The sequence below is a fragment of the Patiria miniata genome, unplaced genomic scaffold, assembly GCF_015706575.1.
Source record: "Patiria miniata isolate m_02_andy unplaced genomic scaffold, ASM1570657v1 HiC_scaffold_5, whole genome shotgun sequence".
Lineage (NCBI taxonomy): Eukaryota > Metazoa > Echinodermata > Asteroidea > Valvatida > Asterinidae > Patiria > Patiria miniata.
In genome coordinates this window covers 449,103-473,141 of record NW_024037072.1, presented here as the reverse complement: position 1 = coordinate 473,141, position 24,039 = coordinate 449,103, and the positions used below count along the sequence as shown (strand labels likewise).

General features: G+C 39.5%; 1 protein-coding gene across 1 annotated transcript; it reads right to left on the bottom strand.

Annotated features, from left to right (window-relative positions):
* Window positions 1-5,454: 5,454 nt before the first annotated feature.
* On the bottom strand, window positions 5,455-10,884 carry LOC119741980 (somatostatin receptor type 2-like). The gene has a single exon (XM_038217967.1). The coding sequence runs from the start codon at window positions 8,046-8,048 to the stop codon at window positions 6,873-6,875; it is 1,176 nt and encodes a 391-aa protein (XP_038073895.1). The 5' UTR covers window positions 8,049-10,884; the 3' UTR covers window positions 5,455-6,872.
* Window positions 10,885-24,039: the final 13,155 nt, after the last annotated feature.

Below are 24,039 nucleotides of genomic sequence, written 5' to 3'. Positions count from 1 at the left end.
GGATGAATGTTTCGGTGCCCATAGAAAAGCGTGCAAGTAAACAAAGTGTGACTTCATCAGTACAGAGGCTTACTGTGAAACAAAATCCTCAATTTCCTGATCTTTTTGAAAGAATCCGACAAATTTGACCAAACTAACAATACAGCATGGATAGGAAAGGGATGGGCACCTCCAACAGTTGAAGAGGATGATGACAAACAACATGACACAAACATGTTTGTGGCCAGACTACTCATTCATCTTGTGGCTGTTATTTTTGGCTGGTTCCCTCTTGCTCTGTGCGCCAGCTGCCCTTTATTACCTACTCCTGTCATCGATTCGACCTGGATACTCATCTCAGCTCCTATCGCTTGGATGGAGAGGGGATGGGGACCGATCAGACCGGCTCCCCGTGCATGGCGCGGTGGGGCATCATCATGGGCCGTTGATATCAACAGCTGAATCAGGCGATTAGTGGTTGTCAGAAAACACAGAGCTTGTTTAGTTGGATGGGGGGGGGGGGGAGGCAGTAGGGGGATGCACGCAGGGAGATACTGAGCGGGTGCAAAGCATTACTTGGATGATAACAAATCTCTTGAAACAAAACCTAAAATAGTGAGAGATTTGCCAGAAGTGGAACTGCTCATAAAAAACCTGTAAGGAAAATATCATTCCCACAAGAGCATTTCCAAGCTGGATTCTGCATCCTCAGAAATGCCAAAGCCATTTCACATGATCCAGCTGCATGAACATTTAAGCCGTAGCATGACATCCACTGACAGACCTGTCACAATAAAGACATCAACTAGATATGCAGTCACCAAGTCCCCTTACCCAACACCTTCTGAACTCTCGATGCGAATCGTTGAGGGGCAAAAACTTGAGATGCTATCTGATCCTTACTTTTGTCTCTCATGAAATGATACACGCTGGCAAGTTCTTTCTGACTGAAAGACTAGAGAGGAAAGTTTAGCAGAGGGTAATGACAAGATAAGGGTAAGACGTTTTGTTTTTTAATCTGATTGTGATTCTCTGCAATGAAATAAAAGCTCAACAAAGCATTTCATCTTCAATCACTGATTGGCTATTACATAGACCTTCTATTATATTAGATTTCAATCAAGATACATGTGATCTCAGTGGTCGAGTAGTTAAAGCATCTGCACCTGTGAAAGGGAGGTCACGGGTTCAAATCACAAGTGAGCAATTTCACAAAGATTTTTTTCAAAGGCTCACTGAAAGCAGCCAAAACTAAACTGAGAATATGAATCCTTGTTTAAAGAATAATATAAATTGCTTAAAAAAATTTATCAAATATTAAATAATGAAAGGTTTGCAGAAACACCATGTGCGAATAATTTCTCAACTAAGAGAATGGTTCTGAAAAGAACAAGAGGTATAAACTCAACGTTCCAGTCAGTATGCTCTGACCGTCTTCAGGAGAGAAGACGGTCAGAGCATACTGACCGGAACATCGAGTTTATAACTCTGGTTCTTTTCAGAACCATTCTCTTAGTTGAGAAATTATTCGCACATGGTGTTTCCGCAAACCTTTCATTATTTAGTATCTCCACCATGCAAAGCCTCCAATCTTACTTATCAAATATTCTAAGATTTAGGCCATCATAACTCATCTTTTAAAATGAAAACAAAAAAAATTGTTAATTAACTATGCGCCTCATCTGGATTTTCCTTTTCCTGTCCTCCAGAAGTTGTTGAACTTCCGCAAGAAATATGTCAAGTCTTATGGCACATGAATGTCATCAGAGGATGTTAGCCTCGGAAGAGGACAAGTCATAATTTGGTCCCGTCAAGTAAAGAGGGTGATGGCCTGGTCACCTCAAGTAAAGGGGGTGATGGCCTGGCCTGTGACAGAAAATGACTCTGCAGTGATTACTTCCATGGAACTTGTTTTATGCCTGGTGGACGCTTTCACTCTTCGCAATAATAAGACGTTGTCGACTGGCTGTCTGACCGATAACTGAGACACATTGTGAGACTGCTGGGGGGGGGGGGGGGGGGAGCGAGCCTAATCATAAAACTTGTTGTGGCCTGCTGTGAAATGAACCCATCATTGGGGTCATAGAAAGATTGATCTGTCAACAGCCGTGCCATGTAGTTAATATTTGGCTTCAAAATAAATCAATGTGACTTTTGGTGGCCCCTGGGCATTTCAACAATGTGGAGAAAAGGCATCAGGACAATTTTGTGTGGAAAAATCTAAGTGTTTGGCAATTTAAAACACTGTATAAATGTTATTTCTGTGCATACCAGGTTGAGCAAATGCATAAAGTAATTTGCATATTGTGAAGTGCTGTTTCTCTTTAATCTTTCTTTTTTCCCCCTTTAAATCTCTACATCCTTTATAATTATCAGCATTTAGACGATGTAACAGCAAACAAAGATGCATACTTTTTTTTCTCTTTAGGATGGGATGTTCACTAAACTTAATATGTTTCCACGTATTCAAGGGGAGACGTGTTGAATTTAAAAAAACACTATTAATAATTGCATACAGGTTTCCACTTGAAATTCTCCTTGCCCCCCCCCCAAAAAAACCCCCAACAATCTAACATGGTACCCGTACATTGTGATATAAAGAGTCACATAACAAGAAACCTTTTGAAGCTTTGATAAATCACTTTCCCCTTGGTCAGGCAGATATGAATTTTGAACAACAAAACAACCAGGCTCCTTTTTTTCATTCCCTTCCCAAATCTAATCAATCTTCAATTTAAAATATATTAATGTCACTACACACACAGTCATATAATTCTCCACATTATGGATTTTCTTTATTAACAACTCCGCTACGGTTCCTGGTGGCCAGGTTTTAAACTAATTTATCATCCATGAGCAAACATGATGAGAGGCGTACATAGCGTCTTACTGCCAGTTACATTGGCAACACTCAACTCAAAGTAAAACACACAAAAAACGCTCAAATGAATAGTGGAAATGAACCGACATGGCCAACATGCATGCCGAGTAGTGAGTTGGGTTGATATTAGTTAGTGTGCTCTTCTCATAATGGACTAACATTTACATGTACAGACTGTGGGAATTAGTTTTAAGACAGTCCAATGACAACATTTTCTCTTGCAAAGCTAATTCAATTCTCAGTCTACATGTTTCCCCAATCCCCACTAAAAAATCTAGTAACCCCGAAAAAAGTAAACATTAATTTCGTGTCTTTCTTTCCACTATCTCAAAACTCCCTTCTTGAAACATTATCTGGTTCCTTTGTCTCTATCCATTCATTCGGTCTCTCCTCCTCCCTCTGTACCAGGCTCTTCCATCTTACACACATCCACCCTCCTTCATTTGTGCAGATTTGTTATAATGCAAGGTGACTGGGTTAAGTTAACTCATAACTGCTTATAAATGAGTTTATGGATTATCTATGAAGAAGGGATTGATATTGAAAGGATTGGAAAAACTTCTGGTAGAGCGTCTTTAGAACAATGCTTTCTTCATACTGAAAATCCAAATCCCCTCCCAACTTTGTAGACCCCCCCCCCCCCCCCCCGCATTCCTCACTCCTGCGCTTCCTCGCTCCATTTGACACATTCAAACACTCTGAATGTACCCCAGTAAAATCTTACGTCAATTTCCCTCCATATGCCTCCACTATCACATGCAACACTCCTTACACAAACCCACGCACACCGTCCACCCCCCCCCCCCCAAGCACACCCTCACAAAACACACACGAAACTCCCCCACTTTCGCTCACACTTCCACTTCAACCAAGGGCAACATTTACCTGCAACACATAACTTGTTATTGTCTTTGGGAAGCACTCTAATCCATTGCGCCTCTGCTGAAATTAAAAAAGCCAATTTGGCAGACAACCCAACAGACGTGGTGGGGGGGGGGGTAGTTGTCTGGGTCCTAATCCTTTGATGGACTTCAGAGCAACAGAGATTACTTTATTCCAATTTGTGTTACTCCATGGAGGATGTGGTTTTATTCCTCCATGGTTATTCTGACCCATTTTAGCTATAACTGGCTCTGTGCACAGGGGGAAACCCAGCAGTATCACTATCAGCGCTACAGGAAGGCAACACCTCAAATTGCAACAGAGCTTACAAAATACACCTGAATCGCTTTGGGTTTGTCAAAGCTTGTTTCTACTCTCAGGCTGACGGCTTTTGGACACATACCCTGGAGGGAAAACCAGGGGTCACTTTCGGTCGTTGCATGACGCATGAGGTACGCAGCACATACATGTGGCAACCAACTTTGGTCAGGATACCGGTACTTAGTTAGTTTCACTTCATGTACATGTAGATCCACGTTTAGTTGACTTACTATATTACAAGTTTGGGACTGAAAAACGGTGAACAAATTAGCATGACACTAATGAGCAATAAGACAAGTTAGACTAAAAATCAATGCATTTCATAGCAGATTGTCCTTTAAAACAACAGGCATTTAAAATGAACCCTTAACTACCGGGGCATTTTCAACACTTAGACTAATGATCCAGTTTTGGTTTCATCTCCCTACTCTGAGGTAGAAAATGTACACGTAACTCTACAAGATCTGCAAAGTACCAGGTAAGGGACCTTAAAATCAGGTAGCTGGAACATGCAGCCATATAACCAGAGCTTAATCCTATAGGTTTGGTCAACGCATTTGTTAGGGTTCCTTGAGTAACATCAAAGTCTAAACCACATCACTAATACCGGTTAAAGACAATAATGTACAAATGACCTCTGAAACATCGATTATTAACGCATGAAAACTGATTATTTTAGCATTACAAAAACTGCGTATCTGCCTATTATGCTGTCCCCAACATACATGTACAAGCAATGTTGTATCTGTCATACAATTAATGTAAGCTTGCTGGCTCGAAATTTACCAGAACTTTACGTGTTTCCGTTTTGTAAAAAAAAATGTAACATTTCTATTGAAATCATTACAGTGTTATTATTCTACATTCTTATCCACATATACAACTTGAGAACACTTTGCACTAGAACTTAAAACCCAAACAAGGAGGTAAGTGTTATAAGCGAAGGCATTTTTTGAAGTCAGTTAATATAAATCATAAGCTGACAGCTTTAAATTTCTCTGATATAAAACTCTTTTTTTTTACAAGATTGTACATTAAAACAACTTTTTTTTTTCAATGAAAGCATTTACATGTACATTTTTACAATTTACAATTTACATATCTTATATGATAGACACTACTGCACTCTTCAAACCCAATTCCATATTTTGTGTATTTGACAAACCTGATCTACATATACAGTGAAATCTTGACAAGTCAAACCTCAAGGGAACAGGTTCAAAATTTGACATGAGCAGAGTTTTGAGTTAAGCAGGGTTGTATGTCATTGTTATACTATTGAATGCAATGCATTCTTTGTTTGACTTAACAGTTGTTTTGAGTTATCAGAGTTTGACTTATCGAGATTTCACATGTAAATGTAATATTGCACAGAAAATAAAGGATTTAAAAAAAAGTTTTTAACCACTCCTTCTTAAAAATGTGCTTCAAAATAACTATGCCATGGACATTCTAACGTAGAGTCTACAGATTGTGAGTTAATACTTTTTATGAATTTGTAATTTTATTATGGATTTAATATTGGAAGCATTGTAAGCCAAAGTGTGCGTTTTGGATTTTCCCCAATATTTCATATCACTCTACTACATGTTCATGTTTTAGAGAGAAAAGATGAAAATAATGATCTCTCATTAATTGTTCTCGGGCAGATGTCAGCCTTAAATCATTGTGACATGGATACATGTTCATCTCTGACGAAATATACCAGTAGATTGATGAAACTTGTGAAACACTGGGCTAGTTTAACCCTAAATCTTTAGGCATTTTTGCCAGGAATTTTCGCTAATCCCTCGTACTTCCCAGACTGTGCAGTAAACTGGTAATGGCACATTCTTTTTTTCATACATGTAACAAACATGAGATTTCAAGTCCATAAAACAATATATCATTCCTTCGCGAGAAATATAAATGTACAAACAACTGGTTTTCTCTTTTTGTTTCTTGGTTTTTTTCCCTTCTTTTTTTCAAAGTACACAAAAGCTTTGGTTCAGGGACAGGACATACAATTATACTTTAAGGTTGCACTTCAATGTGTGAAATTAAGAACTGTACATATTTACAAGGTCTGCAAAGTAATTGCTGGCAAAGTGGAAAGGTTGGCCATGGGTTTGGTCCAAAACCTCCTGTTTCAATTGACAGGCTCTTCACACTCACAAAATGAAAATTGTATGTGTAAAGATTGTCTGTGGTCAAGTCTCAAAACAAATTTCCAACATGAATGTTTTGAACAGAATTTTCACCTGAAGAGTAAGACAGAACTGTTAACTTGTTTAGAATCCATTCAAGGAATTAAATTCAGATGGAACAGGCTGGCCCCTATGCAAACAAAATGCACCAAATTAAAAAAAAAAGTCAAGTTTTTAGTCAAAGCCTCAAATTTTATACACATGTTATAAGGATCTTGATAGACAGGTACTTGTGGTCCCAGATTTTTGGTTTTATTTCTTCAGGTCTGAGACTTGCAAGGTTTAGGAATTGGTAGAACAATACCAAGCACAGATTTTTGGGCAAGTTACGTAATACTGTCAATATAGTGAGGAAACATTCTCAAACAGGTTTGCTACACAGAATGATGATTTTGTTTGTCATCAATAAACTTGTCAATATCTCTATGATTTTTTTTAACTTTAAAAACTTCAAAAGTTTGTGTGTTAATAAATTACTTGTTCTTTTTACATATAAAAAGCCACTTTAAGTGACTAGTTACAGATATATGATTTTATGTAAACTCTATAGGTAATATTTACATTACACCCACACTTTAAACTAATGAATAATTTACCTAAATCTACATATATTTACATATGATTTACACTGGGTCCTCTCTGGCACCCCGGTGCTGTCCAGTGTCTAGATGGACGTAGTATCCATTGTGAGGACGCAATCCTGTCGGATCGTTGCTGTTGGTAGACTTGAGGGAGTTGCGGGTACGGCGAGTGTGGAAGCTTGACGTTCGCATGCTGCTCTGGCGTGAGTACATAGTGTTGCGTGACCGCTTGCAGAAGATGAAGCCAATGTTCTTGCGGAAGTTTTCACCTACAAGTGTGTAGACGATGGGGTTAATGATGCTATGGGAGTACATGAGACTCCAGGTGACGACATAGACCATTGCTATGATGTTGTTGGTTTCCTCTAGGGTGCTAAGGACAAACTGAACCACGTAGAAGGGCAGAAAGCAGAGGATGAAGACAATGATGATACAGATGACCAGGATAGCAACCCGTCGAGCAGCTCGACGGCTACTGTTCTTAGAATCCTGCATTGGGTTCCTCAATAGCTGGTGAAGGATGAGGAGATAGCAGATACAGATAATAATGAGTGGAACGCAGAAGCCAATGATGATGGTGTAGATGTTCCACCATCGGTTATCGGCTGGGTTGTGACTGGATGAGACGCCAGCAAGACACAGGCATGAGCCATTTTGGCAGATATGCACAGTGTAGATCCACAGTGGCAGGGTGGACAGCATGGCTACCAGCCATATCACCGCACTGGTGATACGACCGTTCCGCAGCGTGCGGAAATTCATGGATTTGATGGGAAGGCAGATAGCAAAGTACCGGTCAATGCTCATGATCATGACAAAGTCGATGACCAGGAACTGGGTCATGGCATCGTAGGGCACGATGATCCGACACAGGAAGGCGCCGAACACCCAGCGGCCAGTCTTGAGCTGATGGCTGAGGAACAGGAAGGTCACCATAAAGAAGAAATCGGCCAATGCAAGATTCAAGATGAAATTGTTGGCTAGGGTTTTCATGTTGGGGAATCGGATCAGTATGACGATGATGAAGCCGTTACATAACAATCCCATGCTGCACAGGATGCACGTCACAATAAACATCACACGCTGCAGGTCCATGATAAAGTAGTCAGGAGTTGCCGGCTGGGAACTGTTTGACCCGTTCATAGCCATCACTGAACTCAATGCCTCAGTGTATCCTGTGGTAGTCAACATGATGCTTGATGTTTTCTCCGTAGCCATTCTGAGTACAAATCTTAGCAGCTTACTAGAGGTTAAATGTCTCTGCTGTCCAATTCTCCACTCAAATCTCACAGCTGTGCATATGTGAAGTAAGGACAGACGATGAACGTCATTACTGCGTACATAAACACCGCAAGTCTTTTCTGGTTGGGGTTTTGTCCTCTAAAGTCGATTGGCATATCAAAGGCTTAATTTCAGCAGACGGAGAAAACAAGTTTGGACATCTGAGTAAGGGCAGACTCAATTCTTTTGAAAATAATTCGGATCTCACGGGAACAATGAAAATGTCCACGTTCACTTACTGGAGACTACAGGTACATGTAATTGACTCGCCTCGGCTTTGCGCGTGTGGGTAATAGGTGTTTGTTAGTTTAGAGAGAGTTGGGATTAAGTGACACACTGATCCTTGAAATTGGACAGTGTCAGTGTTGCTCAGGTGCAGCGACTGTCAAACAGGTAGTCAATTATAAGCAGTTTCTGGCTGATCTCCGACAATGTAAAAAACAAAACCAAAAAACACTGATTGGTTGTTTTGTTCAAGACAAGTTTTTCATCCCAACTGTGACAGGGCTGAGTTGGACACTGAAAATGCCCCCGACTGTTCAGTCAATTCGGTGGACAGCACTTACCATCACAGCAGACAAAGTGAGCAAGTGTAGGCCATAATTGCGATAATTGCAGCCATTTCCGCTATGTTTGAAAACCTTGGGTTAATGGGTCCTGACGATATCTAATTTTTGTTCTCCTGATCACGCTCGTCAAACTATTCTCTCAAATTTCCACTTGCAGGGTAAATATGGTCCAGAGAAAATACTTCAGCTTTTCCAAAAATAGCCGTGGACTGTCTGCTGTTGACGATGGTAACTTCCAGCCAGAAAAAAAAGAATAAAATGAGAAACTCTTTGAAATTTTTCATCAAACTCTCATCAATTTCTCAAAAGGAGTCCATTTGGCTGGTTTCGATGGACAGCGATGAAAGCGATTTCATTAGTGTCTATTTGCACAGTTGCGTGAGGGAAATGCTGTTGCGTGCTTGGCAAACGAGAGACGGATGGACAATATACTCACGTTCACTTCAGTGTTCTGGGTGATTTTGATGGCACAAAGATGAACACAGTGGGGTTATATTGTCCGTGACTGAGCAACGGTAGAGGATTCGACCTTTACCTTCAATGACAAATATTGATTGACTAATTTGTCAATGGGGTCCATGTAAATTACTGCATTGCTAAAACCACGTCTATCAATGAAACAGAGAGGTTGGATCAAGTTGGCTGTCTGTACCACAGGGTGAACTATGTTGGGTCTCAGCATTCAGCGACAGTAGTTGGTCTCTGGATGCAAACGTTTCTTTCAAATGAGCCAATGGCAAAGTTACATGCGGTTTGATAAACAAAACTGGCAACAGGATTGCGACAAACTGCTTGAGGGCCAAGCATCAAAGCAAAGGCTTTATACTGGATCAGTTGTATGGGTTATGACTCGACACTGAAAGCAGTGAAGTCTAAATGGCCCTCCCTCGGAGAACCGTCCAAACACCAGCGGGTAGGCCAATGAAACCTTACAATCCCCGGTGATGTAAATACAATCTGAAAGGAGACACACGATCTCTCGCTCGCAGGGTGCCGTTTCCAGTGAACGGGAGGAAACACTCCACGGGTTGCGGCCGGTACTGTGTTTCTACAGCAAATGTTCAGCCAGACTACTTCACAGCTTGGCTGGATGATCTCCCACCGAGGTGGTGTCTTGGACACAGGTTCATCAGAGACAACAGTCGGGATTGTATTACAGTTCTTTTTTTTCTGAAGCAGAAAGGATAGAAGGCTTACCAGTGTGGGTAAGTGATCGCAGGATGACGGTGGTGTTATTGTTGGGTCGATTTATGGATGAAAAACATGTTCTTAATCAGGAAAGTATCCTGACTCCATGTGGCGTGGTTCGTCGGAAAGCGTGGGTTGGAGACTCGTCCGTCCTGCTGTGCACAGTTCCTTACTCAGTGCTTCACGCCGACAAATGTAGAAGATTCCTGATAAAAGTGATATCTTATGGATTTGTCTCATAGATTATGTTCAGTCTGGTGGCAGATGGGTGGGCATGATCATGATGAAAACCATTCACTTCATTTTACTCTCATGACTATGTGTCGTTCCAGTCCACAGATTTTTGTTTCTTTTAGATGATTTGAAAGTCACTGTGAGTCTTTCGAGCAAATGCAATCATCTACTGATGTTGCTAGCACAGCAGTATTAACACGATGTGATGCAGTCCATGTCACATCAACGTCAGACTGTTGCGATGAAACGTCCAGTGCCAACAAAAAGCTCAATACAATCAAACTTGATGGTGAAACAAATGAAGATGACAATGTTTCCTGTGCTAGAGTCCGAAAAAAACTTGGTTTCAGTAATCTGATGACATGAGATGCCTGCTGATACTCAGACCTCTTCTTCTCGTTGCAAAGTTCTCAGCATTTGTGCAGCTATTCACTTCACCAACAAGAAAGCTGTGTAACACTCTCTGTGTGCCTCAGCCTTTTACTGAATGAAACAAAAACAGCATCTTCTTCGGTGGTGTTGGCTGGCAGGCACCAACTTATACCACAATGAGTGAGTGAATGCATGCAACATGCAAGAGCTCTCCCCTATATACATACAGGGCTCATCAAGCCTGCCCTCACTTGACTGGACATGGGAGAGCCGGCTGAGGGAGGCAGGGCTTGAGAAAGTTAATATGCAAATTGCGTGTCACTGCTATGGGGTGATCGATTGTTGAAACAGGGGTGTCCAGTGGTGGACGGGTGAAAAATACACATAAACCAGAATGGGAAAGTGTAAGGAATGTAGTCACTGGTGGAAATGCTTCAGTCTGAATACATTCCATGTGAATCTACCAATCACAATACATCAAGGTACAACCAATGGTTCTCAAGGAGTCTGTCTGGAAGTTCTACTTTGCCAGAATGTGCAAAACTTTTGAGAGATTTTGAGTTCAATCTTAAATTACACATCATCACACTACCACAAATAAAAATGTACATAAGGCTAATTACACGTACAATGTATCTACTTATACAAATTAGTTGTCATCAGAAGAAAATGTTTATGATTCTGAGAAATCTTGTTTATGTGACATTTAAATCCTCACTTTTTAAAAACGACCTAGTTTGACTGAGATGCATACAAATCCTTTTTTTCTACACAATATAATATATTAGTCTGGTAATACAGGGTGAGTAAAAAAAAAGCAGAACCCAAACCCCCAAAAATATTTCATATTTTAACAAATATGAAGCACCAAAAATAATAATGACTGGAACAACTATTTCATAAGCAACTTTAGGATGAAAAAAATTACTGAAATCGCTCAATACGTTAAAAAAATATCACCATTTAAACACAATGATCCTAAAACCTGTGTCGTCCAAAAACAGCAATTTATTGAGTGTTTTGACTGTTTGGAACAGAATACTTGTTTCAACAACTGTCAACAACTGTAGTACACAATATCGTTATTAACAACCCTGGTTTTGGCAAACAATATGATTTATAAAATCCACTTTTTTGAAAGACGAGCCTTCAAAAGGACTTTGTGGAATATTTTTAACTTTTAAACTGAGTTTTTATCGTTGGTGATGTTTGAAGACAATTGTGACGACGATTCTTGAAATCGCATTTTTGGACAAGACAGGTTTTAGGGTCATTGTGTTTAAATGGTGATATTCTTTGAAAGGATTGAGCAATTTAAGTCATTTTTTCATCTTAAAGTAGCTTATAAAATTGGCTTTCCAGTCATTATTATGTTCAATTGTTTTTCAAAATATGAAGTATAGTTTTTGGGGTTTAGGTTCTGCTTTGTTTGACTCAACCTGTATTTTTTCAACTCCTGTCAGCATCAACTTCAATAATGCCTTCCAAATGAGAAAACCTTTACAACTGTATTCACAAACTTCAGTGGATTACAGTTACACTTCTCACATTGAACAATATCTAATGACAGACTCTCAAACAAGTGCTTTACAGGTGTTCTACAACTCGGCCAAACAATCATCCAATGTCAAGAGGCAATCTTGAACCTGGAACCAAAGCAATTCAGCACGGTGTCTCGCAACACCTTCTTATCAACCCAAAACATCTCAGCTCGTTCTTCACCACGGGGAACTTTTGGGGTTCATCCTGACAGTACAGAGCAAGATTATCTCCCCAGGATATTGGACTTAACGATAGCCCAATCACATTGCAGGACTTTGTGGGATCTACAGACTAACACTTGTAGTAATTCTCAGATCCTCTAGATGAAGATGGGGAGAATGACAAGCCTTGGAGGATAAATAGGGTTCATATCTCTTTTCTACTACAACAAGGGAATAAAGAAGAAAGAATACAGATATCGCAGTTCTCGAGGATCGACAAGGAAAGGTCAGTATTGGACAAACATTTAAGATTTGAGTGGTGAAAATGGAAAATTAATTCTTCTGTAGAAAAAGCAACAATAGTTCAGTCGGAAAAGGGGGGTATCGTGCACCCTCGGAAATCAATTTCTAATCAACGTTTCTAGGTTAGAAAAAATGCGTAGAAAACGATTTGCTATGTTAAAAAATTCAAAAAATGTCCCACGTATTGTTTTTATGCAAATTAGTGCCGCCATTACCGAAAAATCTATTTGTAACTATATCTCAGCCAATATTGCAGATAACTGAACGAACTAGGTGTCTAAACCCATGTTTTCAAGGTCGGAGATCACAATAAAACTATTCTGGAAGTGACCACATGTGTCTGTGGCATAGGAATATGCAAATTAGTGCCGCAAATACCGGAAAGTCATGTTTTTGGCATATCTCGCCAATATAGCACATAACTACACCAGTAAGGTGTCTAAACCCATGTTTTGAGGGTCTAGTATCATTAGAAGACCATTCACGAAGTACCTATGTGTGTCTTTGGCATGAAAATATGTAAATAATAAAGTGTCGGTTTATCCGCTATTTGATTTTTAGCCAATATCTCGGCCAATATTGCACTTAACTACACAAGTAAGGTGTCTAAACCCATGTTTTGATGGTCAGGTATCATTAGAAAACCATTCACGAAGTAACTATGTGTGTCTCTGGCAGGTAAATATGTAAATTCTAAAGTGTCGATTTATCAGAAATTTGATTTTTAGCCAATATCTCGGCCAATATTGCAGCTAATGTTGACAGAAGGGTTTTTGATAAGCAATAATGATCAAAGTTTATTTTAAGCCATCATATTCAAAATAAACTGTAATATTGGCTGAAATTGAATATAATTTGGCGGAAAATCATTTTTTTGATAAACCGGCAATTTAGAATTTACATATTTTCATGCCAAAGACACACATAGTTACTTCGTGAATGGTCTTCTAATGATACCTGACCCTCAAAACATGGGTTTAGACACCTTACTTGTGTAGTTAAGTGCAATATTGGCCGAGATATTGGCTAAAAATCAAAGAGCGGATAAACCGACACTTTATTATTTACATATTTTCATGCCAAAGACACACATAGTTACTTCGTGAATAGTCTTCTAATGATACTTGACCCTCAAAACATGGATTTAGACACCTTACTGGTGTAGTTATGTGCTATATTGGCCGAGATATGCCAAAAACATGACTTTCCGGTATTAGCGGCACTAATTTGCATATTCCTATGCCACAGACACATATGGTCACTTCCAGAATAGTTTTATTGTGATCTCCGACCTTAAAAACATGGGTTTAGACACCTAGTTCGTTCAGTTATCTGCAATATTGGCTGAGATATAATTAAAAATAGATTTTTCGGTAATGGCGGCACTAATTTGCATAAAAACAATACGTGGGACATTTTTTGAATTTTTTAACATAGCAAATCGTTTTCTACGCATTTTTTCTTACCTAGAAACGTTGATTAGAAATTGATTTCCGAGGGTGCACGATACCCCCTTTTCCGACTAAACTACAAGTTTGCAAGAGAAATGTTGGAGTCGGCTGCTTGCAAAATGGTGATATAAGTATAGAGCCCTTCATACCCATCTCAAGAGTGTCCCTCCTATCAATTCTCTTCCAATCACCCCAGCCTCAACAAACCACCTCATCCCTCTTTCTGTCCAGACTTACAGAAACTTTCTGAGGGCAGAGAAGCTGAGGTTTGTTTTCTCAGCTCTGGCGAGAGGAAAATTGGACAACAGAACCAGGGTGTTTAATTCAGGGGATGACATTTTGTTAGCATTTAACCACCTGGTCCATTTATCAGCTTTTTATTGATTGAACTAACATCCCCGGGGTCACTGACATTTCTCAACCAAGATGTCCAAAACTGACAATTCTTGTTGTCTGCCACTTGCGAATTAGTCCAGACTTTGACCGAAAAACACATCAATAAGGATCCCTTATATAATCAACTTGCCAGACAATTTATCGTCGCACACAAACAGCAGGTTAATACTTTTGTTGTTGAGAAGAGGTGAGGTTGTATCGAGGAGGACATTTGGTTTCACTTTTCTCTTTCTATGCTAATCTTGTGATCTATCACAACTGCCATTTTGGAAAATTGGCCTGGGATTTACAAGCTAACATCAAGCAGGAAAAAACGAGTAGGTACACAGAGTGATTTATAAAAAATGACACCAAATAGCCTGGCTAGAGGGCCCATTAATATTCTGTCTGTGCAGTATTCATTCCAGCACAGGTAATACTTGAACTACCGTACTCACTGATCCTCTTCAGACATTCTTCCATTTAGCTTAAATGGGTGTCTTTCTTCAAAACAAAACTTCCGTGGTTTTCCTCTTGCTAACAAAACTGATATTTTCTTTGTTTATCATCTCTCACACGATTCCTGGCTTATTGACAAATTTACAATGTTTATTTTCACCTTTCCAGGGACTTTTTTGGTCACTGTGAAAAGATAAATAAATGAAGAGACTGATAAACAAACGTTTGGAAGTGTAGACACATGTGCATATCACACATCCCCCCATAAAAATAAAAATAAAAGGCTAGAAGCCGACAGAGAACTGCCATCTAGCTGTAATCCAATAGCCTGGGCAGAGTGCTATCAGCCATTCCATAATTGGTATTTAATTAAAATCCCATCCAACCCTCCAATATCCATCTCCCAGTATTCACTTTAGAGAAGGGGGCAACAGAGCATAAGACCGATGAAATATTACCGGCCAAATTGCAGGCGTCCTTGCTTGAAACAAACCTGAATGGAGAGAGTGCGGTTACTACCGGCAGCATACCGCCCAAAAACTTTTCAATAATTAATTGGGATTTGTGCATCGTGTATACGTGCGGCACATGTACATGCCAGCCTAGCTGTGATATTAATCCAATCGGAGGGATCATATTTCATTCTGTGCCAAACAAATGCTTGTTTTCATTTGGGGAGCAGAGGCGGGAGGCTTTAATTGAAAGGGTGATTTAAAGAGTAACGACAGAGGCGGTACAGTGTACTGTCCCCTCGCTTGAAAAAATCATGTAGGTACCGGTAAATGTACAAAGCAAATAATGAATGGAAAAGGGCAGAGTTCTGGTGAGGGATTACACAGGATGTTGAGTTTACATTGGTTTGTGGCTAACACTCTTTTTAAATAAACACTGTATACAGCGAAGGAGGGTAGGGCAATGAAAAAGAATAGGGAAAAAAAGGAAACTACAAGGGAAAAAATAAAAGTTTCAAATAATTACATAAACAACATTTGGTGGTTTTTTTAGGAGGGAGGGAATGTTTTCATCAAAATTGAATATGTTAACATTTACTATTATTTTGTTACAGTTTTGCTTAAACTGTTTTTGTGTATTTAGAGTAAAAAAAAAATATCAAATAATAATTTTAAAAATTACAAAAAACTTCACAAACACTTGAACTCGCAACTGAAGTTCCAAACTGTTACAGTTTTGCTTAAACTGTTTTTGTGTATTTAGAGTAAAATAAATATCTAATAATAATTTTAAAAATTACAAAAAACTTCACAAACACTTGAACTCGCAACTCAAGTTCCACTTCTGACCATAATAGTCAAGTCAACTAAAGTAATATTCTGAAACCCACATTTACCTCAATTTGACCGCTACTTCTATCTGACCTAAATCTCCAATTCCAATATTCAAACTTGGAGTGAGCAGACATACACACAAATACTCCCTGGCATGTTTTTGCAGCCTACCCAAATTTGACTGGTACTTCTCAATCCTGGGCAGATTAGTGCAAAGCTTGATTGGCCCATCTGAAGCACTGGCAAAACAGCCCAACTTTGTCCCCCAAACGACTTCATCTCCTCGGCCAAAGAAAAACCGTTTGTCAGATATGAGCAGGTTGACAAACATGGGACACTTGAGGGGGCAATTTTGAACCGCTTTGCTTGGACACCAGAAGGGACATTATTAAATTTAGGGATGGACAGACAGCAATTTGCATAACTTTGTCGGGAATGCCGGCGGAATTCCTCTGAAGAGGGACAGACGACCTTATTATCTGTTTTCCTTCCAAGTCACTTTTTGAGTTAATTCAAAGTTACTTATTCCCAATTGAAGTTTAAATAACAAGGAGGAAAAAAGGTTTGAAAGGTCAGAACTTTTAAAGCTTTCAAGTTGTAAATGTTAAAATATCAAAAGAAAAGCACTGCGTCATGTGTGGGGTGATTTTAGAAGAGAAATGCAAACAAATGGAATAAGGTTGTTTAACAACGAAACACATTTTTATCAAGGTCCCAAGAGAAAATATTGTTAAGGTTCATTTCTTATCAAAAAGTCTTTTGTCAATGTGGTCATCTAATGTAGAAGATGACAATTATTTGAACATCCAGACATGATCTTAAAATTCCTCCTTTCTCTGTAGACAGTGTTTCCTGTGATGCTGCAGAAACCCACAACTGCACGCAATGCGGTTTCCTACCCCCATCGTCATTACTCCACACGTACACATACAGAGGAAGACAATGCAAGGAAATCACTACCTTAAGGAATTTCAACACGTCAGCTAGTTTCCCCCTCCGGCACTTGTAGCAATTGTGTGACCAAATTGCTCTTGTTCTGAGAGGGCAGAACTCCCCTGATATACTCTAGTTTCCTCTATCCGGGTACCCTGAGGTCTTAAGGAACATTGCCTATCAAACCTGACCACTCTGCCAAAAGTCTTGGGATTGCCTATTGTTTAGTAATTTGATTAGTTTCCTCAATGTTTTCAGAGAACCATGAGCTGCATTGACGTGCCACAGTTGGGAACTTGGGGTATGGTGTGATTAACATTACACTACAGGGACACCCAAAAAGTACATACAAATATTAGCAATTGCATTTGTACCGTATTGTCCAGGCGTTACACACTTTACACACTGTTCAATTTGAGAATTCAATCATTAAGAGTTGACTGTTTTTCTATTGTAATGAAATGGTTGTTTTAGGGTGCATGTTCTCTTTTACACAAGTTAGAAGACTAACACCATATGGACTGAGCGCACCAACTAGAGATGGAGGAGCACTCCAGTGGAGGGACACCTGATTAATCCTATTCTGAATCTGCACAAATCGATAAAGGTGTCTTCCTGTGAGCATTAGGCACCTTCAGGAATGGGTTCAAGAGAGATTCTGAGTGGTCTCCCCAACTCTCCCTTTTCAATCATTGAGGGAGTGCTTGTGCACGGAGTCCATAGACCATGTCACATGTGATGTCATATATTCCTCCATGGTTCGACAGGCAAAACAGCTATCCATATATTGCACAGTAATACTATGGCAGAATGTCCAAACCGACCCATATTGCTACACAGTTGCTCCCACCTCCCTCTTGTAAACATGCATGAAAGGGTCTGCACTTAACCACTTGTACTTGACTGCATTGAGTGTGAATGCCTTCTAGTCTTGAAAAGTAGCTGGTTGGGGTGGGGGGGGGGGGGGGGGAGATGGAAAAGCCTCAAGTGAGGCAATGAGTGAAGAAGAGGATGGTGAGTAGAGGAGTGGGGGAGGTTCTGGAATGACTCCTTGCAAGATGGAGAGAAGGCAGCCCACTCCAAAAGTAAGTGCATGCCAATGCTGTCATTTCTTGCCAAATGAATGTCAAGTATTGATCTCTGAAATAGCCGTTACGCTGTGTGCGTCACATGGGTTCTACATCAATTCTTGGAGAGACATGTACCCGGTACCATGTACCCCGGTACATGCAGTGAAATCATCAGTCGATCCTCAGTCAGCAAATGAATATCCCAACTCAGGAAAGCGGCCTCTTCAGGTAAAACAAGGTTCGGTTACCTTGAGTTTTTCAAACTGCAAAATGCTTACTGACTGGATTGACCCGAAATACTCGTACCCAACCACTAAACATACGAGGGCCAGGTCGTTCCTAGCAGGTTCCAATCCTAGTCTAATATTTCAAAATGTCAGGACCTCCAATGTTTATAATAATTTAAAAAATATTTCTTTTACATAAATCCTTTGCAAATATGTGCAACGTGTGAACATAAAAATCTGTCTTCAAAATATTGGAACAACTAAGCTAAACTTGCCCTTTCAAGTTTGCTTAAACGGTGGGTAACAACTGTTTGTTGATCCAACTAACCACTAAAAGGGAGCAAATGTCATGAGGTGTAATTGAAGCAACTATTGAATTCAAGAGCAGTAGATTGTCAGAGAAAGTACATGTACCGGTACATGTATGTGTTCTTGAACTTCTTGGACAATGCACTGTACTGTGCTGTGAGCAAATGAAAACTGAAAATGTTGACTTCTTAAAATACCAGCACTTGAAATCCTGGAGAAGGTTACAGTGTAAAACACAGGCTGAAGAGAACACTGGTTTATCGGCACAAACAATACATGTACCGGTGCATAGGTTGGATATTAGGCGAGTGTGAACCAATGAAGATTACAAACCAGATCTGGACAAGTTAACCAAAGACATACTACAATTAAGCTGGCTCTGCATTTTGAGAAATAATGTGAATGCTCAAACATTGAGTGGGTACATGTACATGTTTACTTGGTCTAGAGTTGAAATGTATGTCACAAAACTTGATAGGAATGATGCATCGTGACACGTAAACGAGGACATTCTTCTTTCTTAACAATGACCATCCCATGTATCTCAGTGGTGTCAAAAAAAAATCAACATGGTTCCCTTGATTTTAAACACAACAAAAGTTTTTGATAAACTCTCAGTGATAAGAAACATTTTGGCAAATTGCAAGTGAAGAAAAAGCCATGAATAAACAAAACCTTTCCTGGAATAATATCTCCAAACTGATTTCTGGAGGTCAGTGTCACAAAACAGACAAAGAGTGGTTCCTCCAGATGAGGACTTTGCTACTTTTTAGCACGCCTCCTACCTCCCACCACCCCTCCCACCACCCCTCTGCCCACATATAAAATACAAAAACCATGCAGTTTTAATACATCTATTCCCCTTATCTTCAAACCCACCCCCTCACAAAAATTGAAATTCATCACAGCCCTTGAAGGAACTAAAATGTTGACGTCACTGCCAAGGAGAAGCAATGAGATGTGCATTTGTTTGCATGAAGATATCCATCAACTGCAAATGAGGAAACAACAAGGAGAATAGAGCATTCACAATTACTCAATCAATGCAGCAATATGCATCAACAGGAATATTGATCCTTAGAAAAGACAAATAAAAACAAAACAAAAAAACCAAAACCAAAAACAAATTACATGTTTGTGGGAACTCACAAACTGATAAAAGGCACATCAATGAAATAAGCATCAGTAGGATATTAACTCTCAGAAAATATACATAAAACTAAACAAAATTGAATAGAATTATAGCTATGAACACATACCGGTATTCATGAAATAATTTTCTATCCGCAGAGTCGGGAAATGGACCTCTCCCTAAGGAAAGAAATCCTCAAAAATCAAAAATTACTAAAGAAATTAGCCTTAATATCCGTGCGAATGTATGTATTCGAACAAAATAGAGTTTCTCTTTTAAGATTCTATCTGATAACAAGGCATATTATAGGCTGATTTTGTCAAATTGAACCTTACGGCACTTCTTTCTACCTCATGATTCAATAGTAGCTTTTGATTGTTTCCTTATCAAAATCGGGGTATTTGAGTTACTTCCCAGTAACCCAAGTCTGATATTTCCTTGAATGTAATACTAGTGCCTAATTGGTGCACAATGCTCATCTTCACAGGCAAGCTAATTCAAAACCTATCTCTGAAGGGTTTCATTAGACTCCACATTTCTGAGAGGAATGTTGCCCGGTACTTGGCCTGGGGAAACCGGTGCTCATACCCTGGATCCTGTGTACGTGTACATTCATTTGAATGAATTATATGGCTGTGACAGGGGCCCAGTGGATTAACTGGTACCCTGATATCAATTGCACAGATTCATGGAATCGTAACAATCAAACAAAATGCATGGTGTGCCAATTACTGCAGGCAAAGTATACCTCTCCAAAATATTCCAACAATTTGTTTACTGCCAAAGGATCAGGATTTTTTGCCGTAGAGATATTATACTGAGAATGGAGGTACCCCGGTAAGCTAAGGTTTGCATAACGAGGAATGAAAAATTAATGAAAGAAACATTACAGCGAAACGCACACTTTCTGACTTAAATATAAAAGTAGCATGTTTGCTATAAAGTACCACAGGCTGGAAAAATCAATATAGCAAGCTTAAAAAATTAAGTGAATAAGTTAATTTGGTTATTTATACAATTGCCAAGGGGATGGAATCTTTTGGAGGAAATGTATTAGGTTCTTGGCTAGACTATACTTGGCTATTACACTGTTCATTGTACAAACATTTGTGACATACTTTTGGCTATTTCAATACACTGTTACATATATAACATCTCACTGTTTATCTAGTCAATTTATTTATCTTTTTTTTTCCCTAGAAAAGTTTCAATTCTAATACTGCAACTACGGTATGATCGTGATGGTGCCTGGAGTCACATGATGTAGAAATGCAATCTTTTGGCTCAAAAAAGTAGATGATAATTCAATTTACAAATTATTTTCACTAAACAAATAAGACCAAAACAACCGCTGTTTACTTATGAAATTCAGACCCCAAAAATCGTATCCGATTGTAAAGTCCAGCAGTTTCTTATGAATGTAAACAAAGTCCCACCAAGATCATGAAACTATTACAGCAGATATTACAGATCAAATATCACCAGAAATTACAGTTGATTCTTTTGTTAATATCATTTTTAAAAACTGTTTCAATTTTTTTTCATCAACATTCCTTTGAAGACACCTAGCTGGGCAAAATCCATTAGATTTGAAATGTCATGCACGGTATCACAGAGACAGTGTATTCTCCTGAATGGACGACCACGTCCACAGTGCAAACTGACTAGGGAATACAACTTATTCCTTAAAACCCACAAATGTGCTCCTTTCCGTCCACAAAGCTTGTGTTTTGTAACAGGTCTAGTATCATCTAACCAGTGGACTTTGACACATGCAAGGGCGGATCCAGGGGGGGGCCAAAGGGGGCCATGGCCCCCCCCCAAAACGAAACCAATTTTTTTTTTTTTTAATGTGACATCGCAATAAAGGCAGGCAATGAGTACACCACCATCTTTTCCTCAAAAAATATTGGCTGAAGTGGTCAGAAATTGCCTCAGATCGCACCACAGAGCATCTAGAATCCAACACTTTTGGGGGGACAAACATTTTTTTTGGCCCCCCCCAAAATTGTGTTCTGGATCCGCCCTTGGACACATGATGCTTCCGAAACCACGTGAGATTTAACACAAATGTGTGTAAAAATAGACCTTTTTGAAAGGTGTCAAAATGACAAATTGCAAGTGATTCCTTCCGGTCAGTGTGAGATTGCTGTCCATTTGCACAATTTCTCTGGAGTGCAGGACTTTGCGAGAATATTATGACCAAGAAAAGGGTTGAATGGACACAACTGACTAACAACATGGTGTACTGTTAGTGCACCAGAGGTGTCTAGGGACTAGACTGTGATTTCTGGTGGGCCTAGATGATTGATTTTCTAAGAAAGAGCAAAAAACTCTGGAGCATTAAGATGCCACCAGCATCACCGTGGCTTAAGAAAAATTTGCATCTACTCAAATTGATTTGGAAGGTTTGTGACAAGATAATACTCACACTTCCATTAACATCTGGCAAAATGGGTTTAAAAGTCGTTTTTCACAGGACTTAGTATCAAAATACATGTAATATAAAGCTCCATTAAATATTGGTTTCTACTACTTTTTTTAATAACCCTTGGGCATTTGTAGTGCAAAGCTCATGAGCATTTACCTTTTTTCAAAGAACTTAGTATTAAGATTAATGTAATACGAAGCTCCTTTTCAAAAGTAGAGTTTTGGACTCTTTTTTACAGCCCTTTAGCTTTTGTAATGCAAAGCTCATTCATGAGCATTCACCAAGATAAGAAAACAATTCTTGGAAAATAAAAGCGACCCTTTAAGCACTGTCATACACATAATCTGCACTGCACTTTTTTTAACAAGGCTACGCAGATGGTAAGAGACATAAACGTGATCAAAGAACCGGCTAATTGCAGCCAGATGAGTAAAATTAATGAAATATGAGGGGGCTTAGGTGCATGTATACATGTTTAATTTGATAGCCGTAGATTCATTTGCATATTTCCAGTGCTGCTTCAGCAAAGTCGGCTTTTATCCAATTAGTTATGCATTGGAGGTGATTACCACACCATACAGACGTGAGTTCTGGTTATAAGTGCAGTGCCCTGGCCTTGTGGTCTGGAGGATTAAATTCATAGTCCGCAAGTACATTGTAATTCTGCAGGTTTTGGGTTCGAGTCCAGCCTGGGGTGATGGTGTGTGTGCCCTTGGGCAAAGCACTTAGTTACTCATTGCTTATCCTTACTCAGGAGTAAATTGGGTATCTGTAAGCACAGGGATGGTTACTGTGGTTGATTTTGGTTGATTTTACCACTGCACCGAAATGGCAGCATCGACCTGTATACTCCCAAAAGAGCTGAGATAGTCTTTGGAATGTTTCATTGGCCCAATGAGCAGGGTAATAATGATGTAGCACCTTGTGTACCACTGGTGGATATGTGCGATTTACAATGTCTAAATAAACAATATTTTTTTATTGTGGTTCCCTGACTCCAAGATCATATGAAAGCACTTGGGCACACAGTATAGACACGGCGAAAAAATTCAAATGTGCCCACCCCAATGGTGCCGGTCCAAAATTACCAAAATTATCAAAACTATCAAACCTTGGAAGAATACAGAATAGGCCCTCTAATCCTTCAATTTGTTTGGCAAGACTGATAATTATTTACCCTAATGCCTTAATATTCCAATATTAATATTAACTACATATTTGGAAAATGGCACCACAATTTCACTTCCCTCAAGGTACAATGTACAGTGCATGTACAATTTTATTTTTCTTTTACCAGATTTTCCTTCCGATTGATGGAAATCCCCAGCCACTAAATTCACCCACCGCTAAAGTCTGATCATACACGTACAGAGTTCCTCTTAAACTGTCTATCTGCCACATCGGTACTCTCCAGTTACATGTACAGGCGTTTGTAACAGCCCGAACGAAGGTTTCTCTGTCTGTTTGTACAATTCGCTGCTATAACCCAATCACTTGGCTGGCCTAATGGTGCTTCCGAGACCAAATCTCTGATTTAAAGCCGGTAGAATGAGAATGCTTGGGTTGGGAATAGAGAGAGAGCTGTACTTTTATCATATCTGGTGCATTTTGCCCCGGCTTAAATCGTCCCCAACGTACAACCTGCGTAAGATAAGACCTTGTGTTGTATCCGATACAGAGCTGGGACAACTTTGATTGGATGATAGCAGGTTAGTGGCACTTGAGGATGGAGAGGGAGATTTGGCTGAGGCACGTTCTCAAGTTCTCTGTGCTGTTTTACCTGAAACGTGGTCTGTAGGATGGCAACAAAGTCACCTGCCTTGATCTCAGAGGAAATGGCCATTGGTTTGGCGTTTCATACATGTACCGGGTACTTGTAATCTGTC